Consider the following 10984-nt stretch of genomic DNA (forward strand, 5'->3'; position numbering starts at 1 on the left):
GATTCAGCACACTGAATTCTGTTGGGATCCTTCCACTTGTTCAGATTACAAACCTAAGGGGGCATATATTCAAATTAAGAAAGGACAGATGTAGAATAGATGTGCGGAAATTTGCCTTTAGCCAGCGGGTGGTTAATTGCTGGAACAAACTTCCATCTGTCATTGTGGAAGTTGATAGGTTGAATAAATATAAGGAGGAACGGGACAGGCATTTGGAGGGAATGGTGTGATTTTTTTTTTTTTTTTTTTGGGTGATGCTGTATAAGCTCATACATTTGCTTTCTTGCATCACATGCCACTACTACTACTACTACTACTATTATGAACCTAAGGGGGCATAAATTAAAATTAAGAAAGGACAGATGTAGAATAGATGTGCGGAAAGTTGCCTTTAGCCAGCGGGTGGTTAATTGCTGGAACAAACTTCCATCTCTGTCGTTGTAGAAGCTGACAGGTAAAATAAATTTAAGGAGGAACTGGACAGGCATTTGGAGGGAATGGTGTGATATATTTTTTTTTTTTTGGGTGATGCTGTATAAGCTCATACATTTGCTTTCTTGCATCACATGCCACTACTACTACTACTACTATTATGAACCTAAGGGGGCATAAATTCAAATTAAGAAAGGACAGATGTAGAATAGACGTGCGGAAAGTTGCCTTTAGCCAGCGGGTTGTTAATTGCTGGAACAAACTTCCATCTCTGTCGTTGTAGAAGCTGACAGGTTAAATAAATTTAAGGAGGAACTGGACAGGCATTTGGAGGGAATGGTGTGATATTTTTTTTTTTTTTTTTTGGATGATGCTGTATAAGCTCATACATTTGCTTTCTTGCATCACATGCCACTACTACTACTACTAATAAATCCATGAAAGTCTTACTAGTGCGCGAGTGTCCAACCCATAAGTTCCAGTCTATATCTGGGAAGTTAAAATCCCTCATTATAAGACATTCTGATTTACTAGCCTACTCTATTTCTCTGTACAATTGTGCATTGTACTCATTTGAGTCATTAGGCCTATAACACACCCCTACTCTTATTTTTGCTTTCGCAGTGCTTATGTCACACCAAACTGACTCAACAGTGCACTGTTCATCTATATCAACTGGATGCACTTTTTTTGATTTTATGTTTTTCTTAATTAACAGCATAACACCTCCTCCCTTCCTATCCTTTCTATACACATTGTACTCCCCAAATTCCAGTTCTGCATTCCTTATATCTGTGCGACACCACGTCTCTGCTATCCCAACAATATCCGGTTTGATGTCTTGACCAACACTTCAACTTCATCAAATTTATTTACTATACTTCTTGCATTGTTATACATGCTAGAAGTATACATGTACCTAATCTTATTATTAGTTACCCTAACACATCTCATATACCCACCTGTTTCACGTTGACTGCCATCAGTTCCTGAAACCCCTAATACCCCTCGTTCCAGGCTGCTGCTTATTCTAAGAATCACCTTCACCTCTGCCTGTGGCTACTTTTAACCTTTTAGTCTGTGAATCCCCCCCCCCCAAGCTAGCAGTTTTCCGATCCACCTAACACTGCCTCGATAGCATCAGCAAATATTCTTGCACCCTTTCTATTTAAGTGTATCCCATCCCTGTAGAAGCAGTCTCTCCTGTTAACAAGCACAGACCAGGCAGGTTTTACGTATATTAAGTAGTAATCTACAAAAACTCTTATCTAAAAAATTCTACCCCTTCAGGCTTGCACATTTTCTCCAGGGCAGAATTGATTGATAAGGCTCTCATCATGTACTACCTCCTATCGTGTCTAGGCAGAATTGCAGACACTTTCAAATTTAACCCTAACTCACGACTTTTTTGCAACATTGACCTGTACTTGTTAAGTAAATGTGCAGATCTCCTATTCTTAATGTCATTGGTGCCAATGTGTACAACAATATCACCCTTTGTGCCCTTAAAAGATGATATATGCTTTACAATGTCATCAACCTTTGCCCCTGGCAGACACACCCTGGTCCTATTCCATCTATCCTTTTTACACAATATATTCCCTGTCTCCCTGATAATAGAGTCACTGATGATAACTAACTCCTGTGGGATCAGTGCAGTCTGCCTTGGAGATTGCCACTGTGTTGCCTGGTGCCCAGAAGTGAGCTCTGGCATTGAGTTGGGCAGCTGAGAGCTGAATCGGCCCCTTATATTAATTTATGAGTGCTTGAGGTGTAGGGTGCATCTACCCTACACCTCAAGCTCTCATAAATGCCCATCAGAACGCTGAGTTGACGCCTAATTTCTAGACACTCTCTGCACTTGGCACACACAAAGACATCCTCCTTGGCTAGATCATGTTCTGTTCCAGAGAGTTCGGCAAACATTTCAGAAGTTGCACATCTTTTTTAGGCTGTGATGCACTGAAGAATCGCCCCTCTCAGTTCTCCCTGAGTCACAGCACTCCTGTCAATTTGTGCCCATTGCTTTTCTGCTCTAGTCTGGGGCATGATATTTTAAATTAATAAGATCAATAAATTTAACTAATTAATTGTCAATACTACACTTTCTAATAGAATCCTAAATGCAGGGATGCGAATTACGCTATATAATTTTACATTAGAGCTACCTAGTTACCACAATTAAAAATATGAATTCCGTACCACTCTATACAAAAACAATGGCTGCATGATTCGACGAAACAATGGTTTTACGTATATTAAGTAGTAATCTACAAAAACTCTTATCTAAATTAAAAATAACCTGTGTATCTAGAACTATATGGCTACTTATAAAGTTCGATATAAAATAACAATTAGGTAAATAAAATGGCAAACACTTATCACTTATTCAGAGCCTGTAATTCACAGCTGTAATTTTTAAATAGAGTCAGTGCCCTCTACTCATCTTATATATGTATGCATATATAAGATGAGTAGTGAAGAATGTGCATAACTTCAGGATGTAATTTCTGAATAAAAAATGGTATATACTGTTTTTATTTTTAAAAATAGTAAGGAGTTTTGAATGGTAAAAAAATTATAATAAAAAAAAATGAATGAGCAGACATGAACTTTGAAGGAATAAACATTTTATTAGTATATGTCTGTTTATTTTTTTTATTATTTTAATTATTTTTTTTCCATTCAAAACTTCACAGCTATTTTTAAAATTCAAACAGCCACAGCACCATAACCATTTAGAATTGCACCCACATTAGCATAACATTTTTTTTTGGAATGGCCACAGAAATTTCACATGCCAAAGTGATACACATTCCTCATGACTCGCCCTGCATATACATATGTTTTTGAAGGTCACTTCAAATAATGTGCTAATGCACAAACTGCTTTGAAATTTTACAATAAGTACTACCATCTCTTATCTGTCTTTCTAACTAACTGTTAATGACACTAACCAAGGTAAGCTACTACAATACGATCCAGAAAAAATTATGCAGAAGGGCTGAGAAATGGTAGTTGAAGTTTAACATTGACAAATGCAAGGTAGTACTGCATACGGGAAGCAGTAATCCTGATTAACATACCAACTGTGTGGTATTACACTCAGGGTAGTGGAAAATGAAAAAGGCCTTGGGTAATTGTGCAGTCAGATATGAAGTTCTCTGAGCAGTGCAGATAGGCTGCCAGTACAGCTCATGGGGTTTTTGTCAATGATATACAGGAATTTTGCTAGCAAGGATAAGGGGGTAATTATCCCATTATACAAGGCAACAGTTAGGCCATACCTTGAGTACTGCATACAGGTCTGGAGGCCATATTTTAGGAAGGATGTTGATCTGCTGGAATGGATGTAGAGAAGGGCAATAAGAATAGTGAGGAGAATAAAAGGGTGGTCTTCAAGAAAGGCTTCAGTTCTGCAAGCTGTAGTATCTAGAGACTAGGCACCTGAGGGGTTATCTAATTTAGGTGTTTAAGGCTTTGAATGGATTGAGCAAGCTCAATGCTGATGGCATTCTTTCCCTTGCTCAGACTACATATATGAGGGGACAAAAATTAAAATTTACAGGGGGATGATTGCAGGACAGATGTGCAAAAGTTTGACTTCAGCCAGTGGGTGGTTGATTGTAGTAACACACTCCCATCTGTTGTTTGTAGAAGTGAATAGTTTGAATAAATTCATGGAAGAACTAGACAAACTATTGAAGGGAATGGACAGGTAATGTGGGAAGGTTTTTTTTTTTTTTTTTTTTGGCCGATGCTTGCGTTCACGCAATGATTAATAAACTTACCTAAGCATTTGGTCAAATTTACAGATTACTATGAGTAACTGCTTTCCCATCTTCATCATAGCATTTTTTTTTTTGCTTGAGCTAACACTTTATCCACATCAGAAAGTATACTACTACTATTTTATAAATCTAAAATGCATTGAAAATGTTTTTTTTATAAGCTTTCCTACTGGCGATTTGGTTAGTTATTAAAAAAAAAAAAAAGAAAACGAGTTCTTGTAATTAAATGTATGCATTTTAATTACAGAATTCTTGTAATTAAAATGCATATATATAAAAGAGAAGTGTAAAATACTTACAAGTGCCCTTTTCTTTGTATACAATTCCAGCTTCCCTGAACAACTGTTCAATTATAGCATTCATCTATCTGAAACTCATAACTTTAAGGATGGTTTCATTCTGTAAGAAAATTACTGAAGTACAAATTCTGGTCATGTGTAAAAATGTAACACAATAAAATAAATATTCTATACAAATATAAGTTTTTTTCCATAAAATTCTGCAGCTTGCTTAAGATTACAATCTCATAATTATGAACAAATTTTAAAAAATATCAGATGACTTTAATAACTATCACTAAATAAATTACAGATATTATAAATATGAGAAAACTGAAATAGCAGTCTTAGTTTATTTATTAAATACAGAGGGTAATATTCAAATATAGCATCATAACTTTATAAGCACATAAATTCATGTTAAACCTCAACTGGACATGTCAAAAATTTTAAAATTTCACAAAGATGCATAGCATACTTCAGATGCATAGCATACTTCATTTCAGTATTTGGATTAATGGGAGGAACTGTTTAAAAATATGCACTTTATAATGTCAAAAATAAAGAATGACATTATAATAGAGAGGTGTTAAAAATCCAATAATTCCCCAGATCATAATAAGAACCAACGATACCAACAGTGAGAGCATACTATTATCTGATGAAGCTATGGCCATACTTTAGATCAAAGGTGAACCCATACTAAAGGAATATTTTTTTTCTCACCTACTTAGTAGTGGCAAATGATGCAAGGAAGCAAGCATATAGAGTGTAAGTCAGACAGAGAGTGGTAATCAATGGACACTGCTTGTCGTGGACTAATGTTATTAGTAGAGTCCCTCAGGGCTCAGTGTTGGGTCCATTATTGTTTTCTGTATTTATAAATGATATTGATGATGGTATATCAAGCTTAATGTCGAAGTTTGCAGACGATACAAAGGTAGGCAGGGTTGTCAAGGACACTACTGTCACTATGCTGCTGCAACAGGACCTGGAAAGGTTGAGCAGATGGGCTGAGAGGTGGCAAATGAAGTTTAACATTGACAAATGTAAAGTACTACACATGGGAAACAGCAACCCCAGAGCAACGTATCAACTCTGTGGTACTACACTGACAGTGGTAGAGAATGAAAGGGACCTGGGGGTGGTTGTGCAGGCAGATATGAAGTTCTCTGAGCAGTGCAGATGGGCTGCAAGAGTAGCTCATGGTGTATTGTCAATGATATATAGGAATTTTTCTAGCAGGGATAAGGAGGTGATTATTCCCTTGTATAAGGCAATGGTCAGGCCACACCTAGAGTACTGTATACAGGTCTGGAGGCCTCATTTCAAGAAGGATGTAGAGCTGCTGGAACGAGTACAGAGAAGGGAAACAAGATTAGTGAATGGAACAAAGGGATGCTCTTACGAAGAAAGGCTTAAGTTTTGCAAATTACAGTGTCTGGAGACTAGGCACCAGCGAGGTGATCTGATAGAGGTGTATAAAGCCTTGAATGGTTTGAGCATGCTCAATGCTGATGGGATTCTTCCTCTAGCTCAGAATAATCACCTGAGAGGGCATAAATTCAAATTGAGGAAAGACAGATGTAGGATAGACGTGCGGAAATTTGCCTTTAGCCAGCGGGTGGTTGGTTGGTGGAACAGACTTCCATCCCTTGTCGTGGAAGTTGATAGCCTAAATAAGTTTAAGGCTCAGCTGGACAGGTATTTTGAACGAACAGAGGGGTGAAGTGGAAGTGGTTTTTTTTTTTTTTTTTTTTTTTGGCTGATGCTGCATAAGCTTGCTTTCTTGCATCAAATGCCTCTACTAATGCTAATGCTATAAAAAAAAAAAAAAATCCACCTCACCTGTCCATTCTATCTAGTAATTTGTCTAATTCTCCATAACACCAGATGGAAGTTTGTTCCGCCAATCAATTGCTCTCTGACTGAAAGAAAATTTTTGCACATCTAAAAACTAAAAGTTTTCTTAAAGTTAAGAAGTACCCCATCGATGCTACTGCTGGTCCTCCAGATTGGCATCACTGTAATCCAGTGTCCACAGCATAGGTTCCAGGAATCTGGCATGTTTGCCAAATTCCTGTGATGTTAGTCTGAAATGATACTATCTCTTTTATATTTCTGGAATTATGCCATCAAAACCCCTACCCAAGTTTCCATGGAAACTTAGAAAGAGAGAGAGAGATCCTGGTGGTTGAGGGCCCCAGCTTCAACAGACCACTTTTGCCCCTGCTTCGACAAGGCAGGATGTCCTGAGATGGTTCATTCAGGATCATTTTATAGTCTTTCGAGTAAGCAGGTGTCTGAGTGTGGACACCTGCTTACTCGAAACCACTCCTACTCCATTCTTACTCTTATTGCTTCAAGAATATGACATCCTTACCCCATTACTTCTGAAGTCCTTTTCCTTTCCATCTTGTCTCACATAACCCCACAATATCTCATTTACCTAACTTATTCTGCCTAACATTCCATCTACAACTAACTTTTTGCTTTTGTTCCTGCCATTGCTCCTATGCTTCCTGCTTACATCTTGGGGATTTTATTGGTCAACAACCTGGGAGACCTCATGAACTCCCCTGCTTGAGATATAAGCACCTGCAGAGGAACTGTTTTCTATTGACTAATAATGAGATATACAGTAACCTCCCATCATAACACTTGTGCTTATAGCACTCTTCTGCTTTTAACACTCTTTACTTCTAATTCAATGGTCATTCCTATGAAATATCATGCATTTTTTTTATCATCTGGAGAGCTCCTGTTCAAACTTTCTACTTATATTGCATTTTTTTAAGGTCAGAAGAAATAAACCAAGATATAACCCTTCTTCTGCTTGATTTTTGAGTTTGGCAGAATGTTGATTGAGACCAAATTCTGAGATTCATTTCTGGTACTGGTGACATTTGTTTATTTCACATTTAACTTGAAGGTTTGAAGACTTGCTATCCAGCTTTTTGGCTTGCTTTACGGTTTGCTATCCAGCCGTTCATCATTGCATTGGCACACTTTTTTTTTTTTTTTTTTTTAATTTCACCAGAGTTGAAATGGAAAGTTTTCCTAAATGGAATGCATCTTGATAAAATATCTTATTTTTAATAATTAAATAGGTACATCACATTACCAAAGAATGTGCTGGAAAAAAATGCAATTTTAGTGATCTGCAGTCCATTCTGAGCCTGGAATTCAACACTGTTTATCTGCTTTCGTAGAAAGCATATACTCTGCTTTTCTGCTAGAGTAATCAGTATCTTTTTTTGTATGCATGTGTTCAACATAGAATCAATAAATTTCATCGTGATTGATTGATTTGATTTGGTAGTTGTTGGCGCATCGGCTTCTGTGGCCATATTGCACCTCCAAAGGTTTTTGCAGTACAGTGATCCAAGCCCGAGGCGGGAATCGAACCCGCGACCTTTGGGTTGCCGGGCAGGTACTTTACCCACTCGGCTAGCAATAAATTTCATCAATGACAGCATTATTAATATTATGTTAATACTACTCAAGATATGTTAAGTCCCGGCAACCCAAAGGTCGCGGGTTCGATTCCCGCCTCGGGCTTGGATCAAAGTACTGCAAAAACCTTGGAGGTGCAATATGGCCACAGAAGCCGATGCGCCAAAAAAAACTACCAAATCAAAAAAAAAAAATCAATCAATATGTTAAGTTTAATACTGTATTTTAAAAAATTTTCATTCTTTTTAATTCAAAAAGAATAGTTCTTTTTAGTTCAAAAAAATAGTTGAAGATGACAGTAAAAGTAATAAAATACAATTAGGTGCACAGGTTGATTTACATGTTAATCATTGCTTTAAAATGCCAGGATTAAAAAAAAAAAACTGAAAAATTAATATTATTTACAAAATATTGACAAATTATAAAAAAAAAAAAAAAGGCCCAGAACAGGTGGCGCACTATGGCCATAGATGCTGATGTGCCAAAAAAAAAAAAAAAATCCCCAATAAACCAACCAACCAACCCAGAAAAAGGTGGTCCTACTTATATGCTTTCCCACTTATAGTGCTCTTTCAGGGATAGTCCCCCTCAAAAGTGTTGTGATAGGAGTTTACTTACTATATATGTATGTGTAAACATTAAAATTACAATACATATATTTCAATATGTATTATTATAAATAATTATGTTATAAACTTTGAAATTAGGGGATTATGAAGAAAAAAAAAATAGAAACTAAAGGGCTGAAGAGGTAAAGCAATAAAGAAATATCAGCAAACATAAGTAACTACTTTCCCATATCCAACATGGGAAATGTGTTACCTAGAATATTATGTTTAGTAAGTGAAATAAAAGGGAGACAGGATGGAAAGGCACTAGGAAAAGTGAAGAAACAAGTAGCGAAACAAAGACGGTAGTTAAACCCAGATGGAAAAAAAAGGGGGAGGGAAGTGGATGGAATGTGTATCTAAAAATTTTTTGAACATATTAAAAAGAGACAAATAAAGCCAAAATTACATACCAATGAATAACAAATTCATTGTTATTAAAATCCAAAAAATATATATGAAATATCACATGATACAATTAACCAAACTACAAAAGCAAAACAAATAAATGAAACGACCGAAAAAAGAAAACTGAGAGAAAAAGGACTGTGGAAAATATGTACAGTATCTAGAAATTTTGAATATTTAAGATAGGAGGCTGTTGTAGCCAAGTTTATGCAACCAATGAAGAATGAATTTAGACTGGCACCCTTTAGCTAGCGCAAAGGCCCAAAGTAAAATATCACAAATAAGGTATGGTAAATCAGCCAGAAAAGAATGACAAATAAGTAAATCAACAAAAAATTGAAGACAGACAACCATTGAGTACAGTCTCATCAGTGATTGGACTTAATGGTCATTAATAGCCAGCGAGTGGTTGATTGCTGGAACAAACTTCCATTTGTCATTGTAGAAGCTGACATCTTAAATAAATTCAAGACAGAACTAGACAAACATTTGGAGCGAATGGATGGGTGGTACAGGAAGGGGTTAGCATTAGCATTAGTAGAGGCATTTGATGCAAGAAAGCAAGCTTATGCAGCATCAGCCAAAAAAAAAAAAAAACCCACTTCCACTTTACCCCTCTGTTCGTTCAAAATACCTGTCCAGCTGAGCCTTAAACTTATTTAGGCTATCAACCTCCACGACAAGGGATGGAAGTCTGTTTCCACCAACCAACCACCCGCTGGCTAAAGGCAAATTTCTGCACGTCTCTCCTACATCTGTCTTTCCTCAATTTGAATTTATGCCCTCTCAGGTGATTATTCTGAGCTAGAGGAAGAATCCCATCAGCATTGAGCATGCTCAAACCATTCAAGGCTTTATACACCTCTATCAGATCACCTCGCCGGTATCTAGTCTCCAGACACTGTAATTTGCAAAACTTAAGCCTTTCTTCGTAAGAGCACCCCTTTGTTCCATTCACTAATCTTGTTGCCCTTCTCTGTACTCGTTCCAGCAGCTCTACATCCTTCTTGAAATGAGGCCTCCAGACCTGTATACAGTACTCTAGGTGTGGCCTGACCATTGCCTTATACAAGGGAATAATCACCTCCTTATCCCTGCTGGAAAAATTCCTGTATATCATTGACAATACTCCATGAGCTACTCTTGCAGCCTGTCTGCACTGCTCAGAGAACTTCATATCTGCCTGCACAACCACCCCCAAGTCCCTTTCATTCTCTACCACTGTCAGTGTAGTACCACAGAGTTGATACGTTGCTCTGGGGTTGCTGTTTCCCATGTGTAGTACTTTACATTTGTCAATGTTAAACTTCATTTGCCACCTCTCAGCCCATCTGCTCAACCTTTCCAGATCCTGTTGCAGCAGCATAGTGTCAGTAGTGTCCTTGACAACCCTGCCAACCTTTGTATCATCTGCAAACTTGGACATTAAGGGTTTTTTGGCTGATGCAGTATAAGCTTGCTTTCTTGCATCATATGCCTCTACTAATGCTAAAACGCCTTCACAATAATCATCCAATCACAGAACTTGACCATCAATCACAGCGCTGAGGGGAGGTGCCTGTTTATCACTTCTTTCCTGCCATGTTGGACGAGGGTACCCTAATCTGGAATTCGGCCAGTTTGTTTTCTGAATATATTATTTTGATCTGTTGTTGTTATTTGGTTTTTAGGAGCATTAGCAACGAAGGCCATATTGCTCCAGAAATATGTAGTGGTCATTCCCTGACCTTTCCGTATCTGGTGGTCACGGGCTCGAACCCCGGTCAAATCAAGAAGCATGTGCTACGCACTGCTGCTCCTGCCCACCTGGCTACGGAGGCGCCATTATCTTGATCTGATTATCGGCAGTGATTAATCATGCATTAAGAATTTGCAGATAAAGGAACCACTAGGTGACTGATCACAGTGTACTGTGGGATTTACTTAAAGATGTAACTACCATCAAGGGTAAAGAGAAGGGTTTTGTTTTCATAAAGGTGACTACAGTGGTCTCAGACAGGTTTTAGCAGAA

General features: G+C 37.6%; 1 protein-coding gene across 1 annotated transcript in view; it reads right to left on the reverse strand.

Moving 5' to 3' along the window:
• LOC150088729 (zinc finger SWIM domain-containing protein 7-like) overlaps window positions 1-4623 on the reverse strand; it is a 91154-nt gene extending 86531 nt beyond the window's left edge. Inside the window, exon 1 of the mRNA XM_090369630.1 lies at window positions 4523-4623. Within this exon, the coding sequence (XP_090225756.1) occupies window positions 4523-4586 (64 nt within the window). The 5' untranslated portion in view covers window positions 4587-4623. The remainder of the gene's footprint in view (window positions 1-4522) is intronic.
• Between the last annotated feature and the right edge of the window lie 6361 nt (window positions 4624-10984).

This window comes from Mastigoproctus giganteus, chromosome 3 (assembly GCF_048544385.1).
Source record: "Mastigoproctus giganteus isolate SK-2022 chromosome 3, ASM4854438v1, whole genome shotgun sequence".
NCBI lineage: Eukaryota > Metazoa > Arthropoda > Arachnida > Uropygi > Thelyphonidae > Mastigoproctus > Mastigoproctus giganteus.